Source organism: Pygocentrus nattereri, chromosome 21, assembly GCF_015220715.1.
Source record: "Pygocentrus nattereri isolate fPygNat1 chromosome 21, fPygNat1.pri, whole genome shotgun sequence".
NCBI lineage: Eukaryota > Metazoa > Chordata > Actinopteri > Characiformes > Serrasalmidae > Pygocentrus > Pygocentrus nattereri.
Genome location: NC_051231.1, coordinates 23,321,979 through 23,348,448, shown reverse-complemented (window position 1 = coordinate 23,348,448; position 26,470 = coordinate 23,321,979). Strand labels below are relative to the sequence as shown.

The window sequence follows — 26,470 nt, the reverse complement described above, 5'->3', positions numbered from 1 at the left end:
TGAAAGCCCTCCAAAGGTGTTATAGGACCTTTATAGTTTATATTTTTGGGGTTTTTTGCCCATGATGCATGACTCTGTGTAATGTAAACAAGTAATGAAAACACTGTTTGTGATGTAATCATATGATTGTGAAAGCAAAAGGCTGAAAAATGAAAGCAAACAACTGCAGAAATTATTGCAATTATTTAAGCTGATAGCAATCAGCTGATCATGCAGTGACTGTTATAGGTCTACCTCCAATTAAGGCCTATAGGTCACCCTGACCACCAGTGAAGATGATGTGGAATAATTTCCAGATCCTTGTAAAGGATCACATTCATTGAACCACCTTCATTTAAACCATGAATCAGTCCATTGGCTCATTATAATTTACCCAGTCCATGACATCAGTTTCTTTTATAGCCGCAGAGAAGCCATTGCGTGCGCTGGATCAGATAGAACTCGGTTGTACCAAATCGCAGCAGAGGTTAATCTACAGCATAACACAAAGGAGCTTTTACTCTATAGTGTGTATCACATCTAACCTTCTCAAGGCCTTTGAATACTGGCATACATATGTACGTCACTGCTGCATGATCATAAGCACACCATATGATTCTCAAAGAACCTGAACAAGGTTGAATACTGCATAAAAGGCTCTGTTTATTTATTTCCTCACTGAACTCTTCACATAGGTGAAGGTGGCATTCTGCTATTCATAAAAGGCATATACACTGAGATTCCAGTATATTAGACATACCTTGCACCTACACTCATTGGCCATTTTAACAGAAACACTTACTATACAGGTGCACTTTGTACACTCCAATACACAAAAAGGGGTACTATCCAAGTACATTTTTAGGCCCTAATGACACTTGCCATTAATACGCATCCTGGGTGATCCAATCAAAAGTTGACAGCGCTAAATGCAGGTGTGAATGGGGTATAATGTGTCTTGGAGATACACTGTGTCTCCTTCAGACATGGCTAGTGACACTTATGACCACATAACACTGGTCTAAAGAGTCTTCAACAGTGGCCTTAAGACAGCAGAGCTGAAGCAGCAGAGATATAGCTTCAGTTTTTGCCTCCTCTGCTGTTTGTTTACAAGTCGCACTGGCAGTTTATGTGGTCTAAACATTTATAACACCCTTTCATTTACCAAACATGAACTAGCGCAGCAAGAGACAGATGCAAATGTGGGTGGCACCATAGCTTCTTCCAGTCACAGAATCCAAACACTGGACACGCATTCAAGACACATAGAAATGCCAGGTTCTCTTCACTGATGATCAGATCACTTGAGAGGGATGTTAATACCAAATGTGAACATGAGTACTAGTCACCTAGGGTTCAAACAAAATATACCCTGGGCAATGAGTTCTCTTTGAATACTCACTCCACATGCTTGCAATCATGAGATTCATCCACTCCAGAAAAGGGGTTTTAAGCACAACTGTTCTTCAACCAAGTGTTCTCCTTCATGTTGCATGCAATTACACATTTCTACCAGAGAATCCAAATCCCCAGATCTTAGATAGTGCAGCTTTAACCTTTTTTAAATAAGAAAAATAAGGTAAAGAGCCTGGAGGTAAGACCGGTGTATGGAAGCAATGCACTTTTTTACTTAAAACATAACAGCAGTGGAATATGATACAATTATGTTACCTAACAAAAGATGCTAATGATGCACCCTAGTGCCACTGTTTGTACCCTGAAAGGTATATTTTTGGTTTACTGTTACTGACTGCAATCTTGACACATCATACATCGACTATAGCTGACCTGATCTTATTGGCTGGTGGACCATTCTTAGCATAAAGTGACAGATGGCATTGTATTGTGTTGAGTTAGTATGAATTTGTCAAGTGGTGGAGCTGTTGAGGTCTTTAAACACTGTGTAAACTTACTACATATTGTATAAGACACAATTCGTTTGTATGGCCACTCACAGCTGGATATTTTGTTTGACAGACTATTTTCAGACTATTTATTTAGCCCTGAGGGCTATAAAAACTCTGGTAAACAGCCGTGAGTGCAAGACACATGCAATAACGTGCTACTATTAGTCACTGTTATTGCTATGTGGAGAATGGTCCACTATTCAAATAATAACTGGTCTTTGGTGGTCCTGTTCTACTGATAGATGGGGTAAATGGGGCCTGATTAACTGTGGTGTTTCTGATAAAATGGCCAATGAGTGTAGATACCAGGTAGGTGTCTGAAAATGGATAGCACAGATAAAAATGAGCGTAAGGATGAGGTGATTATCTAAAGGTCTCTTTTTCACTCTCTCGCTGTGTCTCTCTATTTATGTGGCATGGACCTACAGTCGTCATTGGAAATGTGTGCTTTTATTAATTAGGATTATTTTAAGGAAGCACTTTATTACAAAGATGTCATTCCTTAACAACTGTACATCTGTATATGATCCCTTTTGAGATGATGCTTATATTCTGAAATCTTTATTTTTTATTTTGCCTGAAATGTGAGACAAAGCTTTTGATTTAACCCCAAACAGTGGTGCCAATATTTCTTCAAGCACAGTCAGCTCATCCGACAGGAGATGTATGGATGCATTGAAATATGTGGACATTCAGTGTAACATACTGTAGAGAACCAGTGGATTAATTGTGCATGTAGGTGCCAAATATAACAGCAGGTTTAGCGAACTGTGATTTTTTTTCCCATTTTGTTGAAGTTTTTTTGTGATTTGTTCAATTTGGAAACTGGCATCTGCACAGCATGTCACGGTTATTGTTTGTTTTTAAGCTTTTATTAACTATATGTGTTTGTTCAGAAATCATTTGTTGGTTTTACTCATTTTTTATCATTACTTTCACTGGCATGTTTTTTTTTCCTCAAATGAACTATACTGTATATGATTGTTGTCATAACGGTGGGTTGTGAAATGCTTTGTATTGGATTGCCTTAACTAAAGATTAATAAAGATTACAAATTCTTTTACTAAAGCTAATTTTATGGTGGCCACTCATTTTATGGCAGCCAACACACAAAATGTAGTTACATTAACTTAGGTGTTATTTTAGCTTTGCTATTCTATTCAAATGTGCTTACACAGGGAGTTATGCAGTGAAAGACATTACATTTTGTGCTCATTGTCCAATTAAAAACGTGTCGCCAAAGTAGCTTTACAGGAAAAAGCAAAAACATTCATTATTTTTTAAGTTAATGTAAAAAAATATTGAGTGTTCAAGCTGAATCCACTTCTTTCAAAAAGCTATGAATGGGAAATCAAAAATAAAAGAATAATGCAATTCCTTGTCTGTAGCAACTTCTAAAGCTTAACCTGAATGTCTTGGACTCCTCAATCCACCTAAACACAGGCCAAAATTGATCTCATGGAAGAAACGAAAGTGTGCATTTCATTCGGGTGAATCTCACAACAGCACAGCCAAGTGAGACTCTCAGACTCACTATTGCACACTTAATGCCTGACTTCTGAGTCGTCTGACCACAAACAGCCTGTGGTTTGCCCTGAGTAACTGCAGTGCGTCATACTCAACTCCTGCTGATAGCTAATGAACGGGCCAAAATAACACAGCTGTTCTTGAGAAGCAAAGACAACATTCTGAGAAACTGATAATGATCGGCACATATTCTGAGGCAACAACAAATGAAATTTCCTTTCCAGCTTTCTGTTTAAGTGAGCCTTATTAATTAAAAATTATAAATTGGAAATGCACCAAAGCACAGGTGTCAAAGCAAATGAACAAACTGAGAACAAACCGCATAACAGAGTCTAGATTGAATTCCCATATGAACACAATAAAACAGCATAACTCATTTCAAATGCCAATACAAAATCAAAAGTCAAATTATGCAGCTGAAGGCTTCTGCTGTAAGCAGCAGCATAATGGAAAACTCAATGAGTATTCAAATCTGACATGAGGTATTCAGAAGTTGCTCTTTCAGTTCCCTATAAACACCAGATCAAAGAGGTCTTTAAAAAATTACTGGTTGTCCTTATATTTAATGTGAACTCACATGTATCATTGTTGCATTTTGTGACTTAGGCATCTGATTGAAAGTGCCTATTATTCTGTCCTAATCCAGAGATAATAAAACAATCAAGATTAAGTGTGTTAGGTTAGGGTGGAAACTGAACTCTGCTGGATGGTATTCTATCCAGATGCATGGTAAATGCTAGTCTAAGGGCTCCAGATGTGAACAAGAACACAAGTCTGGGGACAACTCTTTAAACCTTTGGTGCTAGACTGTGGCAAAATGCACTGCAAACAAGAGCGCACGCCTTCTAAAATCACCCCCAAATTCCTCTAGTGCCTATGTGTCAAACACGGGCCTGTGGCATCCTACTGCATTTTATATTTATTATTTAATTTTCTATTAATATTAGCCCATTTCACCATGAACTGTACTACAGTTCTCAGCATGCACTGCAACGTAATATGTGCTGCCACCCTGTCGCCAACAATGATTTATGATACTGCACTGCAAAAAAATAAAAATAAAACATTTAAGATATTTAAAGAGATTTAAAGTTAGAGATTTAAGTGATTTGTAGTCTATTATTTTATATGAAACAATTTTTCATTAAAAATGATGTATTTTTATGTTTATGTATTCAGTATCTTTTTCGCCATTGTAGATTTGGCATAGCAGCTGGCCCACGAATTTGTTGAGATTTTTTAATATGGCCCTTTTTGGTGGTTGAGTTTGACACCCCTTCTGCAGTCCATGCTCTTTAAAAGACCAGAATAATCAATAACACAAGTAAAACAATATCATTAGCTAAGACCCCGTCCTCAAAATGAATGTTTCAGGAAAACCTTTTGATTTACTGTGAACTGTGAATGGCAGAGGCCAATGGTATCCCAACATTCAGCACTAGACCAGTTGTGTGTTCTAAAGCTAATGTATTTTCCCTGGCAAGAGGCAAGTCTCTTTTTATCACACACACAACACATACCTACAAGTTTTTTTATGGATATTTCAGCCATGCAGCTATTACATCCATGGGCTAACAATAGGCTTTTAAGTCTATACTCATACTAGGGATGGGTGACATGGCAAAAAACAACATATCACGATACTTTAACACAATACACAAGATATTTCATCTTTCTGAGATTCAATAAGTTGGAACAAACAAAACAGAACCGGTAGTGCCACATATAACAATAACATAATAAACTTACAACTACAATGATTTTTATTCCATGTTTTACAAATTGCACTGTAGTAAATCCAGTTAAACAGGCCTAATTATGCTCACTTTGCAATGAAACTGATAGTTAATATGTTACCAAAATGTAAAGGTGGTAAAGAACAGCAGTTAGCATAGCTTATTAGCATAGCATATAAACCAATAAGTCCACAAGCTGTCAGACACATCGGTCACATTAAAGGCTAAGTTGAAGTTTTAGAATACATTAGACTGACCAGTTAATTTGGTCATCTTTAGCTAGTTAGCTAACTTGAAAAACAAACAGCCACCTTTAATTAGCAAGGTGATGTTAGCTACATAACTGTTACCCAGATAAACTTCCTTGAATGTAAAGCAACCCTCTATCAAGCTAATGAGAGCTGAATTATCCCAAAAAACAGTCTACCATACTTAGCTAGGTGGTCAGCTAACTGTTCTTTAAACAGCTAAATTACATTAGCTTACTAAGTTACTTACTATATATTCCAATCTACATAAAGAGACTGCTGAGTGTGCAGTGAATAGACGTACAAAGTTGGTGGGTGTCTAGCCGATTGTGGTGGACAGGTCTGATGCACAGATGCATGGTATACACAAGTTACGAGGGCCTTTAGGACTTCTATTCCATGTTATATTCAAAGTAGCCTCTGTCAAATCCAGGCACATTCAGTCTCCAGCTGAACACCCAGCTCAATGTGATTCACTTTGTTTTGCATGCAAATAAGGGTACAGCTCTGTCAATGGAATTGGCACTGAAAATATTCAGAACCACGATGACTGAGGGAAACGAGAAATTAAGCTTAGCCTGTCAGCGCTGACAAAACGCTGCGAAATGCTCTTGTGGATGATGCTCAAAATAGTGCTGGGTGGACAATTAGTCACAGATGCATCATTAGTGATTGCTATTATAACTGAACTGTCATTTTGAAGGCTCAACTTTTGCATGCCTTATTTATGAGTGACGCCTGGGAATAGTGAGTTCACAAAAGGCCCTGCCTCTCTCTGTGCAGTTTTCTGGGTTTTTTTTTTTGCCCTTCTTTCTTTGTATTGTGCACATTTTTTAATGAGAAGCTTCTCTGCGAATGGATCATTCCACCTGAGGGACCTGGGCAGCTGTCACGGCCTCAAATCTGCTTTGAGATCAGGTGCCTGACGGCCTCCTCTGCTCTGGCACAATTAGAAACTTGTTCTCATAAGTACACAGGGCAGACCGAGCAGGGACAGTGATGCTGCTGGCTTGTGGCTTACTCAACTCCTGTGTCACAGCAGACTAAGGCAGACTAAAGGATTCTGATGATATGGACAAAATACTAGCATAGAGATTATGTCAAGATTATGATACATCTAGCAATGCATTACAAATGCAATGGCTAAATCAATAAAGTAAAATGGTTAAAGATTGACCAGTATTATTTTGAAGCAATTTATCGATCATGTGATTTGATTCATCAATGATTGGTCACTGCACACAGTAACAGGGTGCAACTGGTTGGAGGGCTCATCTGCATCTTCTGTGACATCAGTACTGATACTAATATTGAGGTAACCATTAACAAATTATATATTGCGCATCCCTAGAGTACACATATGAATCAAGACCACTGGAGTAATAATACTGAGGCCCCATTAACCTACATCCTGGGTGATCCAGTCATAAGTGGAGAGTGTTGTGAAGACACATTGTAGGCCTGATTTAGAATTCCATGCGATCTAAACCATGATAGCCCTTTACATTTACAAAAATAAAGGCTCACAGGACATTTTGTAAAGAAAAATGTAAACAAAGTCATTCAGGGATGTTTGACTCTGGAAGCTGGAGAAAGTCACAATGGTTCACAGTGGTTAAATCAGACCTCTAATGTCTCTAAAAGCAAAAGTTTTTACTTGAAATGGTAACGAATACATTGCCTGAGACACTGTTTTGCAGAAGTTCTGGGATAAGCTTTTGGTCTAAAACATATTTTTAAAATCCTCAGATAACACATATAGGCTGGTCATTTTGGATGGTAAATAAAATGGCTATATTTGAGCTGTAAACATGGCGACTGCTGGTTCCTGTCACCACCACTGTAAAGACAAGAGTTGGTAAGATTCTCTACAATGCACCATTTTACATTAATACACTCTGAATGACTGTGTTTACAACCCAAAGTCTGAATTATGCAGAAATGTTGGAATATATTGAGTATTGAGTACACCTTTCCCCATAGGTCCACAAGGAATGACACGACTGACCAATCACGGTTAAGAAAGATAAGATAAGATAAGAATTTTACATTGTTACAGCGGAATACACAGTAAGCAGATAAAGAGCAGTAAGTAGACAAAGATGTGCATCATACAAAATATAAGATATACTATAGAAATAAATAAATAAACAAGGCGTCTGTTAGCAGAAATATATATATATATATATAAAATAAAAGTAGAATTAAGAAACTATGCAAATTTACAGTTTACACATACAGTTGTATGGATATTGCACATTTCTGAGCAGGTCATGACTGAATGTCGCACAGAAATTGTAGATATTGCACAGTAATAATTACAGATATTGCACAGGACGTGTGTATGTATTGCACTTGTACCAATCTATCAGCAGCAGATATTGCACATTAATTATAAGTAGGATACGATATAGGTCTATGTGGTGTGTTCATGATAGAGTGCACTATGATAGAGTGAGGTGTGAATCCATAGTGTGTTTATGACAGAGAGTGTCTGAGTCTCTGCTTGAGGAGGTTCTGATTGTATAGCTGAACAGCCGTGGGGAAGGTGAAGGAGCCTGTCACTGAAGGAGCTGCCCAGTGCTGCAACTGCCTCCTGTAGTGAGTGGCACCTCCTCTCCGCCACCTCCCCCACTGGGTCCAGCACACAGCCCAGGACAGAACTAGCCTTCTTGATAAGCTTGTCCAGTTTGTTCCTGTCTGCTGCTGTAATGCCACCTCCCCAGCAGACAATGGCTGATGCCACTTTTTACGAGTCATAAAAAGACTGGAGAAGTATTCCAAAGGACCGGAGCCTCCTTAGCAGGTGGAGTTTGCTCTGGCCTTTCTTATACAGGGTGTGTGTGTTGTCAGACCAGTCCAGTTTGTTGTTTACATGAACACCCAGGTACTTGTAGGTCTTTACAATCTCAATGTCTCTACCCTGGATGTTCACTGAAGTAGGTGAGGAGACCTTAGTCCTGCAGAAATCCACTACCAGCTCTTTGGTTTTAGCCGTGTTGATCTGGAGGCAGTTCTGCTGGCACCAGTCCACAAAATTCCTTGTAACTTCTCTGTATTGCCTTTCATCGTCATCTGAGATATAGCCAACAATGGCAGAGTCATCAGAGAATTTCTGGAGGTGACTGGTTGAGGTGTTGTGGATGAAATCCGCAGTGTAGAGGGTGAAGAGGACTGTTCCCTGTGCGGCCCCTGTGCTGTAGAGTAGTGTTTCTAATACACAGTCCTTAAGTCACACATACTGCGGTCTGTTTGTGAGGTAGTCCATAGTCCATGTGATGAGATGGTGATCCACCCCTGCTCTCTCCATCTTGCTCCCTAGTAGAGTGGGCTTGATGGTGTTGAAAGCACTTGATAGATCAAAGAACATGATTCTAACAGTGCTTCCCGCCTTTTCAAGATGAGCGAGGGATCTGTGGAGTAGGTAAGTTATTGCATCCTCCACTCCAATGCCTGGCTGGTAGGCAAATTGCAGAGGATCCATAGCTGGTCCCATCAGTGGACGAAGATGGGCAAGAACAAGTCTTTCCAGAGCCTTCATTAGATGTGAGGTCAGTTCCACTGGTCTGCAGCCATTCAGATCACTGGTGTATGCAGTTTTTGGGATAGGTACTACACACAATGTCTTCCAGAGTACTGGCACTCTCTCTTGTTTCAGGCTTAGGTTGAAAATGTCCTTTACAATCCCACACAGTTGGTCTGCACAGTGCCTCAGGATCCCAGGACTGATGTTTGGACCTGCTGCCTTCCTCACCTTCATCTTCCTCAGTTCCCTCCTCACCTGTTCTCTGGTTAGGGGCAGAGGAGCACAGGGCTGAATGCTAGGAGCTGAAAGCAGGGGTGTAAGCTGGGCTGAGGGAGGGTCAGCTACCCGATCAAATCTGTTGAAGAAGGAATTGAGGTCATTTGCCCATTGCAGGTTTCCTAGAAGCTGCCTGTTGGACTCCTTAAAACCTGAGATGGTTTTAAGACCCCTCCAAACTCCAATTGCATTGTTCTGTTGCAGTTGGCCTTCCATTCTCTTCCTGTTGCCCTCCCTGATATTCCTCCGGAGCTCCTTCTGTACTCTCCTCATTTCCTCTTTGTTTCCAGATCTGTGGAATGGGATTGTAGACAGGCAGGAGATGTACCAGATTGTGGTCCGACTTGCCCAAGGGTGGGAGGGGTGATGTGTTATATACATCCTTGGTGTTTGCATAAAACAGGTCCAGTGTTTTATTGTCTCTTGTGTTGCAAGTCACATATTGTTTGAAGTTGGGAAGTGTGGAGGACAGGGAAGCATGATTGAAATCCCCAGAAATGAGGATGAGAGCTTGTGGATGCTGTGTTTGGAGTTTGCTCGTGACTGAGTGGATGAGCTGCCGCAAGTAAACAAATGTCCCATGTCCTTTTTACAAATTAGATTTTTGACCATTTATACATTTGGAAAAAGTATCTTAGAACTTGCTCACTGTACCAGTCTGCAGCACGTCTCAATGACCACACTGCCGCATCACTCATGTGACACAGAGTTAATCTGTTTGCAACAGGCCTCAAAAGTATTGTGAGGGGACAGTCAAAGCACATGGGTATATCTGTCAACAAATTGCTTGTGCACAGTCTATCATAGAGTGCCACAGTTAGTCAATAGGTAAATTTGATGATTAATATTAAATGACTGCCATTGATTTAAAAAGAAAAGCACTCTATAATACTCTACGATGTTCATATGATGGATTCAGTCATTCCAACAGCTTCCAATACACTACAGCGCTGGTTCCCAACCCTGGTCCTAAAGTACCTACTGTGCTGCAATTTCCCTGCTCTACCACAACCACTTCAACCCAGTAAGAGCTTGTTAATAAGCTGATAAGATGGATCAGGTGCATTGAGAGTGAAAACACCAAAATGTGAAAGGCAGCGGGTACCTTAGGATGAGGGTTGGGAACCACTGCCCTACAGGAAAGATTGCTTACTGCAGTTTTTTTTGTTTCGTTGCACCATAAAGGAAGAACTCACTGGTTGCACAGTTGGAATTTTGAACTGGGGCACTGTCATGGGGCCAAGCGAAAAGGAAACAGCAGAAGGCATAATAAAAGTCCAATTAGTCAATCAAATAATAAAGAGATATATAGTCGCAACCTTACTGTGTCAACACTCACTGTTTATGAACATGGTCACCGCTGATTCACTTCCATGGTGAGAGCTAGAGAGCAGGAGGAGTGAAGGAGGACAATCCTAGATCAGTCCTGGAGAAGAAATTAAGAAATGCATAGACAAATCAATGACAAAGTGCTTGTTATGATAGCCCTTAAGAGATCATTTAGTGCCAGACACATTAGACTTTTTAAAGGAGATGTCAGCACACTGAAGCTTTAACAAATGTGTCTCTCCAAGACTTTCTCACCACTGTGACGGCTCTGTTTATTGATGAGCAGAACAAATGATTATGCAGTATATGCAGATATAACGTTTCTCCCTTTCTGTTCTAAATTATGCACTGTGGCTCACCTGCGATGCCTTTAACATCAGTGAAACTGGCTCTTCCATAAAGGCTGCCTGGATGCAGAAATTGTGCTTTTGTAGAGTAACCATCTCTTCTCTGGCGGCTGCTGGGCTACTGAGGAGAACATAAATAATAGACGAGCTGAAATGTCCAGTTTTGGACAGGTTTACAAAGGTCCAGCTGATCCTATCACAATGTAATTCTTTGGCCAGTTTCAAGTGCTCTTGTGGGTGTATCTGTGTGCAGGTTTTTGTACACTCACTTATATAATCACAAATGATCTTAGTAAATGCTTATCATTAACTCCACATTCATCTGGGATCTCAGTCTGAATTCATTTTAATGAACCATTTCAATTACTTTGAGTGCCTGAGGGAAATAAAACTCAAACTAGTCACCAAAGAGAACAGCGGCCTCCACCCTACACCAGGGATGGGCAAATCTGATCCCACGGGGTTGGCACTTTTTGGTGATTCTCCTGTTCTGACCTGGTAATCAACTGATGAGTTGAATGAGTGTGTTTGAGCAGGAACATCACTGAACTGTGCTGGACAGTGGCCCTCCAGGACTTGGAGTTGCCCATCCCTGCCCCAAGACACATTTTTAAAAATTTTCCCAATTCTGTTTGAACTTCAACACCTCAAAAGCATCTTACCTTGTTTCCTGAAGCCTCTTTGGACTCACTGACTTCATTTTGCAACTTTCAAGGCTTAACCATGATTAAATAAAAATCTTGTATAGCTCTATCATAAGGGTGTGGCGTCCCCTAGCACTTTATTTATGCTGCAACAGTGCCCTCTGCTGGTCAGCCCGGAGACAACGCGCGCAAATATGGGTTTGAAACAGCATAGCAACAGCGTTGGGCGGGATCAGATGATGAAACGTCTTTCAACGAACAAATAGCTGATCTGTAGTTCCACCAGAGACGGTACCAGTCAGTCGAAAACGCGGAAATTACGTCCCAGGAAAGTCCTTTGATGACTGTCAGAATATAAGACATGCATATTTCTAAAGACAGACCTAACGTTGACGTTAGAGCTCGTTAAGAGACATTCTCGCTCTCTTTCGGGAGGCTCAGGCGTTTCTCTTCAAGTGGACAGGAGGGCTTACTTAACTACACATCAGTGATGGCCCCAGAAGATTTTAAATCCCAGACAATGGCCATTATCAGCTGTCTTTTTCAAAATGAAAGGGATATGTTTGAAACCGATGGTCCTGGTAGCCTTGAAGACGGTAAGTACGTTCGCGTTTTGAAAAGTATTCAACAAACAGCCTGCTTAGCTACCGTTGAGATGGTTTCAGGTGAATTATCGCCTTAGAATAAAAGCTTGAGTATGACAGGTGTTTTTATTCCTTATGTCTTACTATACGAAGCTAAAGCTGGCTTCTTATTCGGGGTCGGATACTGACGCCAGAGCTGGTGCACCATATAAGCCAACTAGGTTAGCTAACCCAGTTAACTTACTTTCTAGCCTTAACCTTCGAACAAACTACTAGCCTGCAGCTCTCAGTAGCTGGTGTCTCAGTGAAAGGGGACGTTTTGACCATTAATTCATTCACTAACTGTGACTTACTGGCTGTAACGTTACGTTTAGTAGCCAAGTTACGTTAGAAAGGTACGTTTCTGAGTAGATGGTGGACATTTTTTCAGGGTGAACTGAATGCTTAGCGTACCTTCGACAGCTTTTCCTTTCACTTATAGAGAAAAGCGTAGACAGCTGTATCAGACCTGCCCTTATGTTCTCGTGTGTTCTTACCAGAAAATGCCGATGTAATGAAGATAGCTGATAAGCTCAGACAGCTGGGAGATCTGTACGACGAGACTGTGATCCAGCCACTCATGAAAGACGTCCGGGCAGCCTCGAAGCAGCAGGTAGTTTTTCCATTTCTACAAAATGACCTGGCACAGCCATGGCCTTGCACTTTGAAGGATGGTTCTTTAAAGGTTCCTTAAACTATTTGCATGCTTAAATGGTGCTAGTGATCCTGAAATGGTTCTCCAGAATGTGCTGTATATGGTCCTCTATTGAAAATGGTCCTATTAAGCACTAAAAATGTTCCACTACTGTTACACTGTCAAGCTTGGAACGACAAAAGAACCCTATTTTGGTGTTCTAACCCTCCTAAAGTTCTATATAGAACCACGCAGAACACATTCCCCATCAAGCCGAAGAACAAAGTGTACATGTCAGTGGTTCTCTAAGTGTTTATTGTTCTATATAGAACCACTGTCTTTAGTAAAGAACTTTTTTGTAAGTGTAGAACAAGAGGCTCTAATATAAAGCAATATTCTTATAGTTGTGCTATTATTTCCTTCACATACTGATTTAAAAAAACCAGGAGGTGTGGAATCTAAAAACATGCCAGTTTTACTGCCCTTCATCATTTCAGTGTTGTGCAAAGTGATTGTGTTTTTGTTCGCCATTGCTTTCCGCTCTTCTCCCTCTTGGGGGCTAGAATACAGGTACTACAGCGCACACTAGCGAACTAATCGATTCAGTGATTGAGGTGTAGACGACAAAATTCGGAGTGGTTTAATATGCAGAATACAGAAACGTATTGACTTAATTTCCTAACAGTGGCGGTGATCGGAACCTGGGGTCACAATGTCGGCAATTGAAATATGGCTATCTAGAATGACCAGTGAACTTGCACATCTTATTTTTATATATAATGCTGATGGTGGTACGTATAAACGTATGTTTAGGCCAAAGCTTTTCACAAAACTATTGTAAAACAATGTCTCAGGCCTCAGGCAGCGTATTCATAGCCATTTCATATAATAACTTTAATAGGACACTTTTAGAGGCATTAAATGCTTCAGATGTCTAGTTCCCATCACCACCACTGTGAACAGTTCTGACTTTGTGTGTTTTTCTAGAGCAGAGCATTTCACATCAAACCACTCTGAATAACTTTTACATCTTAATGTTGTTGTTGTTGTTGTTGTTGTTATTGTTATTATTATTATTATTATTATTATTATTATTATTATTGGTTGGCACTTTGGTTTCAGGTAGAGACGGCTTTCACTAATGGTGTTGAGAGCCTGAGTAAGATGTGGGTGGCAGAGAGAGCAGAGGTGGTTCCTGAGAAGCATCTCCTGAAGGCCACAATCACACTTGCTATTTACATGAAGAAGAATTGCCCTGATGTTACTGGAGTCCAGGATGCTGTGACCAGCTTCATCAACAACCGGCTGGCCAGTTGGATCATTCAGCAGGGAGGCTGGGTTAGTCCTTTTTTGATTGTTGACGGTTCTTTACATAGGCCCTTGACAAACGTCACTAAACAAGTTGATTCAACCACTTCATATATATATGTAGAGTACACACACACACACACACACACACACACACACACACACACACACACACACATATATATATATATATATATATATATATATATATATATATATATATATATATATATATATATTATATATATTTTTTTTTTTTTATCATGTGGATTCAGATGTCTGCAGTGGTGTTAAAGGGACATGATGCCCCTGTTGTTCTTTCTATTCTATAGTATGTAGTATGAGAAGGTTCAAAATTACTGTAAATGAAACTAATGTAATATGCACTATTAAAATACATTTGTGGCACTTCAAACGCTCTGAGTCATTTCCCCAGATTTACAACCTCCAAACCACCCCAACCTGACAAACCCAGTCATGTAATAAAACATGACTGGGTTTGTCCAGCCTAGTTTTTCACTTGCTCACTTTTGACCTAGTTGACATAGTTGCAACACATGATTTCTAGCCAGCAAAAGAAAAGTCTTCAGTTTTCAACTGGTAAAGTACATGTGAATATAGTAATATTTATTAAATTATTAAAACAAGTGCATGCTGATTTGCTGCTTTGAGTATGTTTACTTTTACCTTTAGTACACACACAGGATGCCAACTGTAAATAATAAGCAAGTATTTTTTTCCCTTCTTTTTTTTTTTTTATTTAGGAAAAGGCCTCTTTATCCTGTGACTGATTGAGCTCTAGGATTACCTCAACTGTTGAATTGGAAGAAGGTGCACTTTTCTCAGGATTTTCAGTTGTGAATGCAAGATGAAATAACCCCATAAACCAATGATATCCAAAATGCTGTTTATTTACGCCACACAAACAGTGAGCCAATTGAGTGTATATCCACTATGTATTGTGTGTGTGATCAAGTTTGTGTTTTATAGTGTACTTTTAAAGCCCTTGGAATCAAAACCTTTATCGAATCGATAGCCTTTGGAATTGTTTCGTCTTTACCTCCCTTTACTACAACCTTATCTTTGTGACATCATTTGAATTATAATGCAACTAATGAATCCATTCATTATGATTTTAGCTTATCAGGAGAAAAGAATTAATTAGTTAAGCATTGAACATTTAACATTATACACAATGTTTTATTTAAAAGGGGAAAAATATTATTTATCTGTTTGCACAATGCTCTTTCAAACAATGTATGCACTGTATTTTATTAAGGGCATATTGACTTTTGGTCTGGATAATGCTGTTTTAATCAATGTCTGTGTGTGTGTGGGGGGTAATGCATAATCACAAATTAATATGGTATAGAAATAAGAAAATAAAGGGGGATTCCACTGATTTTTCAAAATCTCTGCTTAATATGTCAGCCAAGGCATTCAGAGTGGTCTGATGTGGAAAAACGTTGCATTCTAGAGAAACTTACTGAGTCAGAATTGTTTACAGTGGTCAAATGACAGGTTTTCTTGATTTAAGTGACAGTAGGTACCCTCTAGGTTCTCTACAGAGAGCGCACATATTAATGCAAAATTAAAATAGAAAATGTGCAAGTTCTGTGTTTTCCAATACGTTAAAAAAAAAAACATTGTACCTTACAATTGGCAGGAAAATTCCACATTAAAAAGTTCTTTAAAATATCCATCCATATATTACATATATTTTATATATTTAAATCTACAACACATGTAGCATGCTTGTTTGAGTGGAGGTATTCAAACATTTGCATATGACTGCACATGCAGGATGTTCAAAGAAAGTAGTGGCCAAAGAAATCCTTTTTCCCTTTAGATATAAAATTATCATTATGTAAAAACTCCATGTTCAGTTGTTTTGGATAGAACAGAATTCCAATCACTACAATTATGAGGGAATCCAAGTTGGCCGAGTTTCGCTACAACACATCGTATAAAACACTCTGAATGGCTTTGTTTACATCTAAATAACTGAATTTTTGAAAAATCCGTGAAAAATTCCACTTTTGGTGATGTACATAGCAAACAGCATCGAGACAACTAAGTTGATATTGATGCTGTTTTCAGTAGGTTATTCAAAGATTTTAGGACAAGATTTTTAGGGTGTTGTGGTTTGCTACATGTACCACTACAATAGGTATTTAAAATTCTGCAATGCTCAGAGGATATTTTAAAGTCACTGCTTTGACATCCAGAAGGTGCTGTATTACTCATGTCACTGTTTTTGTAGAATGTTAATTGAACAAAGCTGAATTATTTTGTGAAATGAACCTTAAGAACCATTCCAATTCAAGTGAAGGATATTTGATACCTGTTTTTGCACATTTTTTTGCAATGAACAATAAAGACTAAAAAGAGGTTTAAAGGTGCTCTATATACTACACAAACGTTGTTATTTATTATGACACATGAACATTTACCATGACACCAGAAGAGGGCAGCACCATACTGACTAACTATAGCTATTCTCTGTGTGCAGAAGATCTAGCAGGAATAGTCCCATCCAATATTGGTCAAGAAGAAAGGATCGTTTCCCAACAGTAATAACAGAGCAAAACTGATACCTTCATAGCCAGTATTGAATAATTTACAGCCAGCATTACACATACTAAACACGTTTGACAAAATCTGACACATTGTGGCCCAACTTCAGCATGTTGGCTTCAAATCCAGTCACGTTTAGATGGATAATCACAAGAGCAGCTCTTATGAATAACCTCATGGCTCACCTGGATTTTTGTCAGACATGAGGCTAATAGCTGAAATGAAAAGTGTCACCAAGATATGAAATTCAGCCCTACAGCCAGATTCTCTAATGGAAGTGGAAGCAAGGCCCAGTCACTATAATCTGCACTGAACTCCACTTGTGAAGATGGTTCTAAAAAGATATTGCATTCCTGTAATGTCCTAACTTGCTGTCACAGCTTTTTCAAAACTTTTTGCAGTGGTTGAGATGTAAAGAAGTAATTAAATATGGTTTGATGTGAAATAGTTAATTGTAGAGAAACTCCGATTTGTGGGCTCTTTGGGAACCTTTGCCTGCATGTATCTTTCCACCATGAACAGATTTTAGAAAATACATTTTAGGCCAAAATCTAAACGCAAAACTATGGAAAAATGATGCATCAAGCATCAGAGTATTTCTAACCAGTGATGCAACATCTAGACACATTTAATTCTTTGGTTTTTTTGGTTTCCATCACCACCACAAGACTGAGTAAATTTCTCAGTAAAAAATGATGCATTTGACACCAAACTACTCTGAATGACATTTGGTGACATCTTATCCATTTAATTATGCAGAAACATTGAAAAATCTGTTATTCCTCTGCCTGATGAAACTAGTAGCTGTGTCATGTTTATACTAGGAATAAGGTTTGAGGGTTCCAGGCTGAGGATTTTTGAGTCCTTGAGTCATGTGAAAGAACATGACAGACACACAGTTCTGAGGGGTACTGTGGGAACTAGGATCAAGGCAGTTCAAGGCAGCATAAAGCAAATAAAACAACAAATCTGGTTTGATGGATGCCAGGAAAGCACTACCTAGGAATGCAAAGTGCCACCAAAATACTCTGAATGACATTTGGTGACATCTTATCCATTTATTTATGCAGAAATATTGAAAAATCTGTTATTCCTCTGCCTGATGAAACTAGTAGCTCTGTCATGTTTGTACTCGGAATAAGTCTTGAAAGCTGCAGACTGAGGATTTTAGAGTCCTTGAGTCATGTGAAAGAACATGACAGGCACACAGTTCTGAGGGGTACTGTGGGAACTAGGATCAGCTGAGAAACCTGCATGATGTCAAATGCAAAGGTGAGGTTCTTCCTGACAAAATACAATTAAGTTGGTCAGTGAACACTTGGGAAATCCTTTCTTTGTACTTTTGTCAGTTAAATAAAGTTTCAAGAGAATGACCAAATCAAAGATTCTTGTTTTTATTGCATTTTACAAATACTTACCAACTTTTCAGGAAAAGGGTTTTGTAAAAGTCAATTAAAAATTCATTCTTTTTTACTTAACATTGTGTATGGTTAAGTAGAGGAGGGCAGTAGGGCAATATTTTATCATATTGAGATAAACCATATCATAATACATCACAATACCAGCAACACTGCTGTATGAGCACTATTCAAATAATAACCATGTGGGGCTCCTGGCAGTTGATTAATAGGAAAAAGTTTAAGGTCAACAAATTATGCAGGGAAACAGATCTACAAATACAGATCCTTTCATCTATTTAATTTAACCAACCATTAAGTGATTTATTGCTCAGCATCAAGAAAAAAAGATGAAACCAAAAGCCTCAACAACTAAATATAGTATCACAATTTTTAGCATGGAAATTAAATAAACAAAAGGGTGGTCTCTGATTTTTGCACAGAACTGAATATGCTAACTGGGCCTAATAAACTGGACAATCAATGCAGATGCAACCAAATAAAGTGGCCAATGAGAGTACATCAGTCAATGTGTGTATTACTTCAATGGTTTGGAGGCACAACAGAACTTACTGCTTAGATACAGCTCTTAATCTTCATTGGGCAGCAAATCAATGCAGTTTTTGTGACCAAAAAAAAAAAGCATACAAACAAGGTACTTTTTGTAAATTTAGTAAGTACACTCATATATTTGAACACATCACTTTCACTGGTTGGTGACTGCACCAAGTAGTTTTGATGTATCAGATTCTTCATCATATTTCATGTTAACTGTGAGTATTTTTTTAATGTTCTTTGATGATGTCACCACTGTTCAGATGTATAGTGCAAGGTACTGCTCCTTGTGAACTGAGCATCACAGTATGGGTTCTTGGCTGAACATAAAAACAATACCAGGTCTTGGTTAATATAGTTCAAACTAGGTTTATTCATGGTTCTGTCTTGTCTGTTGTTTCACACTTGCTTCTTGATTCTCCTGCTCAAAGCATTGTAGATATCAAATGCTTGGTTGGTCTACAGTTAAGCACATAATGCTCATAACCATTCCTCACAAAGATAATCAAGCAAGGTATGATCAAGTAGTGCGCTTCCAATACATTATACATGGTAGCTGTTAGACTTGGACACTTACATACAAGAAGATATGAAAAAAATATTAGAATTGTCAAGTTGCTCTACTGCATCTTCCAGTGCTTACTGTAGTAACAGCTGTAATACAAATGAGATGAGTAAACCTTTTCTGACAACAAATCATAATAAACAATTACATAAAATAAAAATACTTGTAAAACATGACAAATTTCACTTCAAGCAGCAAAAGAGTGGATCAAGCAGATCAGTTCTGTTTAAGGCAAAGGAAGCAATTGTTTTGACTGCATGTTTATCAATTTACAATTATGGATTGCATAAATAAACTGCAATTCACCACTCTAATAAAACAATTCATCTTCCAAGGAAATGGATTGGTCAGTTGAAAACGTTACTTCGTTAAATCGTGTTCTCCATGTCCTTCCACAAAAAGATCTAGTTCAGACTCATGACTCTTTAAGAGTTCATTACTCTTAATACTGCAGTGCCATTGATTCAAAAGAAACGTGATAAAAAGCAGGACAGGTGGCTTACTGACATTTCCCCAAGTCAACTCAGACACTTTGTCTAGTTAATACCTGTCGTGGTTTAAAGCACTTAACAGTAGTTGCAGTAAGGCTTTGCCACAAACTGAATGCCATTTGGACTGTGTGGCGCTTCCACGAAAACAGGCAGTTTTCATATATTTGATGGTCCTTCACAGATGGTAGGCTACATTCATCGCACCATTGACTATGACTTTAGTGAATATTTCGGTGAAATGCCTCAGTTGATGTTTGATCTCAACATTAGCTGGAAAACAGAATATTATTTTACAGTGTGGGATCAAAATATCATAGGGTCACTGGCCTAGATGCTAAGGATAAACTGACAGCAGCTCACCCACACTTCATTCCCATGAAGACATCCACCAAAAATAATCTCTATAACAGACCTCCTACTAGACAGGGGTGTACCCCAAGGCTCCAGTGTGGGATCAAATGTCAATGTTACGTCTCACTCTCCTCTCCTGGCTCTCCCTTCGCTGGCTGCCTCGATCGGCCTGACGGGACATGTCCCTGCAACAGAAGTACTGCTTCCAGATCTTGAGGAAAGCGCTGCGGAACTTCTTAATGCGGAAGGCATACACGATGGGGTTAACAGCAGAGTTGCCGTGACTAAGCAAAATAGCGATGTAGATGAGGATCTTTTTCTCTAAGTTTGGGCTGAAGAGAGTGATGCAGTTTAGAATGTGCAGTGGCAGCCAGCTAATAGCAAACAAAAATAGCACAAGAGCAAGTGATTTAGCCAGTTTCAACTCTTTGCCATAATAACGACTGGGGTCAGTCTGGCTAGCCGTCACTTTCTTATTAAGCTGTTTGTGAATCATGTAGAAGATCTCAGCATATATAAGCAACATTAGGACAAGCGGGGGCAGCACCCAGCCAAAGAAGTTGAAGTAGACCATATACTCCATGCTGATGACTGTTTCAAACTGGCAGGTGATAAGTAGGTTAGCATCCAGGGAGTTGTTCGTTAGCTTTGTCAAGTTGTTCCAGCCCAACATAGGTGTCAGGCCTACAATGATGGCCACCATCCAGCACACGACCACTGCTGTCCCAGCTCGTTTCGGTGTCACCACCCGCTTATAGCTGCAGAACAGGGCAGAGGAAGAAAAACAACAACAGCTAAGGCACTTTGGTTCCAAGACCTTGGTAGAATAACACTGGTACTCTGTCAAAAGTTTGAGGATACTTTGACTTCTTTTGAAATTTTCCAAGCAATGCTTGATTTTCACCATTATGCAGTCAATTACTTGAAAGTTAGTGAATATAAAACAGCTATTTACTAATACTTACGTTAATATACACAGAGTGATTCAAAAAGATATTGAATCGATATTGATCTCAATTTCAAAGCCCCATTTTTATAAACGTGAGTTGCCTAAGAACCAATCACATACCAACTGAAAGAGGGGGTCATAGAGTTTCTGATGGTCAGTATGGCAGTGAAGCTCCAACAGCTCAGAGCATTCCTCGTTGGTACAAACAGTTCCAAGAAAAAGATCACTAGCATCATCAGATCTCATGTCGTGTGACTTTTTTTGTGGGGGGTACGTTAAGGATTCTGTTTATGTGCCACCACTCCCAACAACACCGGATGATCTCTGAAATTGCATTAAAAGAGCCATGAGTACAAGAACACTGACATGCTCAATCGAGTATCCTGGAGATCTACTTTCCTGCAGGCTTTTGTGGTTTAAAGACTTTGCCTAAATTTGAATTTTTGAAGAATTTGCCTAAAATTATTTACAGTTTACTTTTTAGTTAAAAGCAGGTTAACATTGTGATTAGTGCTAAGCAGAGGAGGACAATAGGACAATATTTTGTCATATTGAGATTTTTTTAATGAAAAGATTATATCATAATACATCATAATAGGCTTCTCTGAGCATAGTGTGGATATTATCAGCACTTAAAAATTACTGACCAGCTGCATGCCTCATTGAAAAAGAATATAACTCATCCTGTCATGATTGTCATTAATGATTACCGGTGGTCACCAACTCTGCTCCTGGAGATCTACTTTCCTGCAGGTTTCACCTCCAACCCAAATTTAACACACCTCATTCAGTTAAAGACTTCTATAGATAGATGGATTTGGGGCGGGGTCAATTAGGGTTGGAGCATAAGTCTGCAGCAGTGGTCATCAACCCTGGTCCTGGAGATCTACCTTCCTGTGAACTGTAGCTTAATCCACAATCTGCCACACCTGATCCAGCTAATTCACTTCTTCAGGAGTTCCTTGACTGGTTAGATGAGATGCATTGTTCTAGGTATGGGCAGGAGGCAGCATGTTAGATGCAAGACCTCGACTGCAGTACAGTAGATCACCAGTAGCAGTGTTGGTGAGAACTGCCCTAAACAGGTTTGTATTCCAAAACGAAGAAGGAGCGCCCGATTACACTAGTTTAATCAGTCGGGCTCAAACAGTTTCTGAGGTGTGCTCCTTTGTTAGAATGGAGACCTACAAGTACATTAGATAAGATTGCACACCCCTGGTTCCCAAAAATCAGTCCTGGGGACCCCCTGCTCACATTTGTGCAAACAGGGCTGGAATTGGGAATCTCTGCTCTAAGCTTTGTCACGCTTCTGGAGCAAATTACATTAATCCTGGGAAGTACTTAAGTAAGTTGAGTAAGTTACTCCAGGGCAGCAATACACTATACTCCACGCTCTAAAACACTTATGCCTAAATTCAATTTCAGTCCCTCATAGACTTTGCCAGCTATTTTTATGCAATACAAACGAGAGCAATGGAGCGTGCTACTCGCTCAGCCATTAAATTGTCACTGGTGAAACAAGCACCTAACTATATTTACTTCAGTGAAGCCAGCTATGAGCAGACTACATTTCAAGCACACACTTCTGTATCAGATCTACAGACCAAATAAACTACAATCCAAATACAGACCAAAGAAACTGATCCAAAATCTGATCCACAGTCATTTACCATGTTCACAGTTTCAGCTGAAGCAGCTTTGCTCATCCTGTCATGTTAAAATTATGCCTAATGTTTACTGACCTAGGTGATGCAGTTAAGATGGCTGTAAGGAAGCAATGCAGGAAATGCAAATTGAAATTAAGGTGCAGCATTTGCTCAGTACAACAAATTTCCATGGAAATCAAGGTCCTTTCTTTGAAAAATTGCCAACAAATTTGGATTACAGGAATGCACATGAAGCTCGGCAACAAGGCGTGTTCACACACTTCTGGGGGAAGGTTGTCAAAGAGTCTGGAAAGCCGTTCTCACACTTTCAAGGGATTAACAGCACCCTAAAAATACAGCATATTGTACTGTATGTCAAAATGTCTCGTGAGTTACACATTATTTTGAAAAAAAAGAGCAGTAATAAACACATGGTATTGAATAAGATGTCGCTTCATCTGACAGTCCACATGACTAGCTATGTTTTGATAAAATAAAAATGGGTGCTTCAAATGTGAACTCAGCAGCTCATTTCCATCAAACTGACTAGTGATAAAAATGCTTTACATGATATGATTTCCTACAAGAACTGTTGTCACATTTGTTTCAGATTATCAGTACAGAAGGTTGTGTTTGACATGTCGCAGTGCGTGTATCTTTGGCTTCCCTCAAATCTACTGATAAGGACATTCGGTTTTATTCCATTAGAATCATTATGCCAGAGATCAGGCCGTAGGCTTTTCTGGACTTCTTTCAGCAAGAAAGTGGCCACTGAAAAGTGGCTGCTTTCCTTCTAAAGCTGCTTTCATCTCATCTCAGTCCAGCTCCACCTCTCCGCCATGCTGTTTGTGTTTACTGTAAGTAGCACGTGAGGAAAATCTGTCATACTCTAATGTCACTGTTATTGTGCATCAGGCTCCTCATTATGTACTGCATATGGAGTCTGATGTCATTATCACTTCTTTTTCTGTGCTGTTTTTAGTTTCAAAGTGTGAACACATGTGGATGTAGTTTATGAATCGTTTGGAGCTGTGCTCACGGTTAGAGATTGTTTTAGTATAAATAATAGAAACAGCTAAACAAAACACTTAAGTCATTAATCCTTAATCTTAAACTGGAAAATGTAACTGATTTCAGCTACAGCAACTCTGTATCAGTGCTACTCCTGTCATAAACTGGTGTCACCGTTATTTACTATCTTTTCCTGAGCTCAGTTTATTACCAGTCCCTCTGGCCTTTCATTATTGGCTTCAACAACACTTACATATTTTAGACTGATATGGCAGATCAGTTTAGCTTGCTATAAGGCTATTATCAGGAGAAAATGCTGGAGCAGAAACTGAAGAACAAACTTGAGCTTGAACTTATATAACCAATTGTGCTTGAAAAACACATTTGAATTCTAGATGTGATGTTGTCTCTATATTTCCTCCTATAGGGCCACAGATTGAGTAGTTTGAGCAAGACCGAGACAACTTTTAAATGCTTATCTTACATGAAGTGCTTCAATTAAAAATGACTTCTTTTAAAGCACAGTTGTTTTTAAAGACAACTATTTTATATTGATACTCCAAGTTTTAGTACAGGTATTGGAAAAGAAAAACTGGTATCAGGCTTCTCTTGTTTGAGTCTATTGAGTTGGAAAAATGGGCTCCAATGGGTGTTAGGAAGTACATAGAGGTGGGCGGTACGGCAAAAATATAATATTGCAAAACATTCAAAAATGTTCACGATACACAACGTGTCACGATACTTATTTGATTAGTTGCAACTATGAAAAAAGGGCCAGTAGTGCCACATTTGGAAAAAAAAATACTATTATAAACTGTGAACACAATGATTTTTATTCAATATTTGGCATAAATCTAGTTAAACAGGACTAATTTTGCTCTCTTCATAATAAAATATGCAGTTGGTCAGTGTTTTCCCACTACTGATATGCATGATATGTTCAGAAAAGCATACTCTATTGTATTGTAACATAATTTGTTACAATAACAGTATATATTGTCATATTGTCCAGTCCTAGAAGGACGAAGGGTGAGGGCTAGAAAACTGCACAACAGTAAACATCCCACAGTAAACTCACACAGGCCAGTCACCCTTAGCAGCCTGTTCGGGATGTAAATGATCACTGTTAGCTGAGGTGCTGTGTCACACTCTGTTGCCAGGGGAAAAAAAAAGAAAAAAAAAAGACTGAAGCTCAAAATCCCTGTGGATTATACAGGACCTTTTACGGGAACACTCACAGACGGGTCGGCTGATCAGCCCCCTGATGGTCTGATAACCAATAAAGCATGGTGTTTCAAACGGCTTTCGTACATCTGTCCTAGAAACCGGAAGGAAAGGATAGCTGTTGTGTTCACATAAGCACATAAGAACTCCCTCAAAGATGAGGCACAGATAACCATCACAAAAAGTCAGGAAACAGTAAACACTCAGCGTCCTCATGACCTTGAATGATGGGTTCAGCAAACGGAATAGTCACGGGAGACACTTCTGAGTTCTCTCCTCTTTCATTTACTCCATAAACACTAAGATAACATAGTCTGGTTACTACAGTCTATGTTAGTACTGGGGATCAATTTCTAGTTTTGGAGTCATAGCCAAAAATGAAGCCTAGACTTTGCGAGGTTTAATTACACTGCCAATGAGAACGCTCCTCTGGAAACCCCTTTTAGGGTAAGAAACAGCCCCAGAGTGGACAGTGGCCAAACTTGCAAGAGGCAAAAGAAGCAAGGCAGCTTTCTTGTCTAAATCTGTGTGAGGACGTATAAAGTCACTGGACACTTAGAGGACACTGCACCATTTGGAAAGCGGTCAATAAAAAGACGGGAAACTGATCTGCTGCACAACTTAGACATGTAGTGGACAAGGGTGGTCGTGTTGTTTTGCTCGACATTACCTCATAGGTATCTTGACCCTCAGGTAGCGGTCAATGGCAATAGCGAGGAGAGCTAGGATGGAGCTTTGCGTCAGGACGAGCACCGTGCAGGCCACCAGCAAGCAGCTGTAGAAATGAGTCGTGAGCCCGATGCTGATGGTGATGGCCAGCGGGATGACCAGTGCGCCCACCGCGATGTCAGCCAGGGCCAGGCTGACGATGAAGTAGAAGGTCGTGTCCCGCAGCGAGCGATTCATTCTCACCGCCCAGACCACCATCACGTTCCCGATGACAGAAGAGATGGCGATGGCCACTTCCATTACCACGTAGAGAGCTGGTGGCAGTTCATCGGGCATCCTGGCGAAGATCGACGACCAAGGTCAGCCGGTGATGGACGAGCTTCAAACTTCCTTCACTTTCTCGTCACTTGTCCGTTAAGCGTTTCCGAGGAGCTCCGGCAACGGAGAGGTCGAGACGGTCCTTCATAGCGAGGGTGAAGAGAAAACAGACCGGTCTTCACTCATCAAAACCCGGGCGAACTCTGCCTGTCTGGAGATTTGGGAAACATGCTTTCTCTGTCTGGTCATGTTCAGTCCAGTCCCACCGCTAAGGATGACTCATTTCAGACTGTCCACGGGCAGACACCTCCATGGTACGCGGGTCTTCCGACAGCAGGACATACAACTAGCCACAACTGGTAACAAAGCTACAGTGAGTGAGGTGGCAGCAACAACACAAGCAAGCCAAACTGCCAGAGAGCCAGAGGGACGCGGGGTTTGGTTTTCCCACCCTTATTCCGACAAGCCCCGCCCTTCTATGCTGCTATTGGCAAGTAGTTCAACACATTTACATGCAGTGCGCCAATCAGACCACTGCCAGTGCTGGGCTAACTGTCACCCAATCCTAGCGCAGGAGACAAGCTACTACTAGCCAATCCTGTAGCAGGAGGGCGGGGTTTTGTCGGAATACGT

The 26,470-nt window shown here is 39.7% G+C and overlaps 2 protein-coding genes across 2 annotated transcripts; one reads left to right on the top strand and one right to left on the bottom strand.

Annotated features, from left to right (window-relative positions):
• Window positions 1–11,779: 11,779 nt before the first annotated feature.
• Window positions 11,780–16,486, top strand: LOC108436426 (bcl-2-like protein 15). The gene is made up of 4 exons (XM_017712913.2): window positions 11,780–12,115; window positions 12,643–12,755; window positions 13,899–14,114; window positions 14,849–16,486. The coding sequence occupies exons 1-4, from the start codon at window positions 12,010–12,012 to the stop codon at window positions 14,873–14,875; spliced, it is 462 nt and encodes a 153-aa protein (XP_017568402.1). The 5' UTR covers window positions 11,780–12,009; the 3' UTR covers window positions 14,876–16,486.
• Window positions 16,487–18,031: 1,545 nt separating this feature from the next.
• Window positions 18,032–26,236, bottom strand: LOC108436432 (adenosine receptor A1-like). Its single transcript, XM_017712925.2, has 2 exons — window positions 25,521–26,236; window positions 18,032–20,778 (listed from the first exon to the last, which is right to left on the bottom strand). Exons 1-2 carry the CDS (start codon window positions 25,853–25,855, stop codon window positions 20,124–20,126), a joined length of 990 nt encoding a protein of 329 aa, XP_017568414.1. The 5' UTR covers window positions 25,856–26,236; the 3' UTR covers window positions 18,032–20,123.
• Between the last annotated feature and the right edge of the window lie 234 nt (window positions 26,237–26,470).

Coding starts and splice junctions, on each gene's coding strand:
- LOC108436426 (XM_017712913.2), top strand. CDS start 12,010: ATGGCCCCAGAAGATTTTAAATCCCAGACAATGGCCATTATCAGCTGT. Junction 12,116..12,642: donor TCCTGGTAGCCTTGAAGACG/GTAAGTACGTTC, acceptor TGTTCTTACCAG/AAAATGCCGATGTAATGAAG. Junction 14,115..14,848: donor TCATTCAGCAGGGAGGCTGG/GTTAGTCCTTTT, acceptor TTTTTTATTTAG/GAAAAGGCCTCTTTATCCTG.
- LOC108436432 (XM_017712925.2), bottom strand. CDS start 25,855: ATGCCCGATGAACTGCCACCAGCTCTCTACGTGGTAATGGAAGTGGCC. Junction 20,779..25,520: donor AGGGTCAAGATACCTATGAG/GTAATGTCGAGC, acceptor CCTGTTCTGCAG/CTATAAGCGGGTGGTGACAC.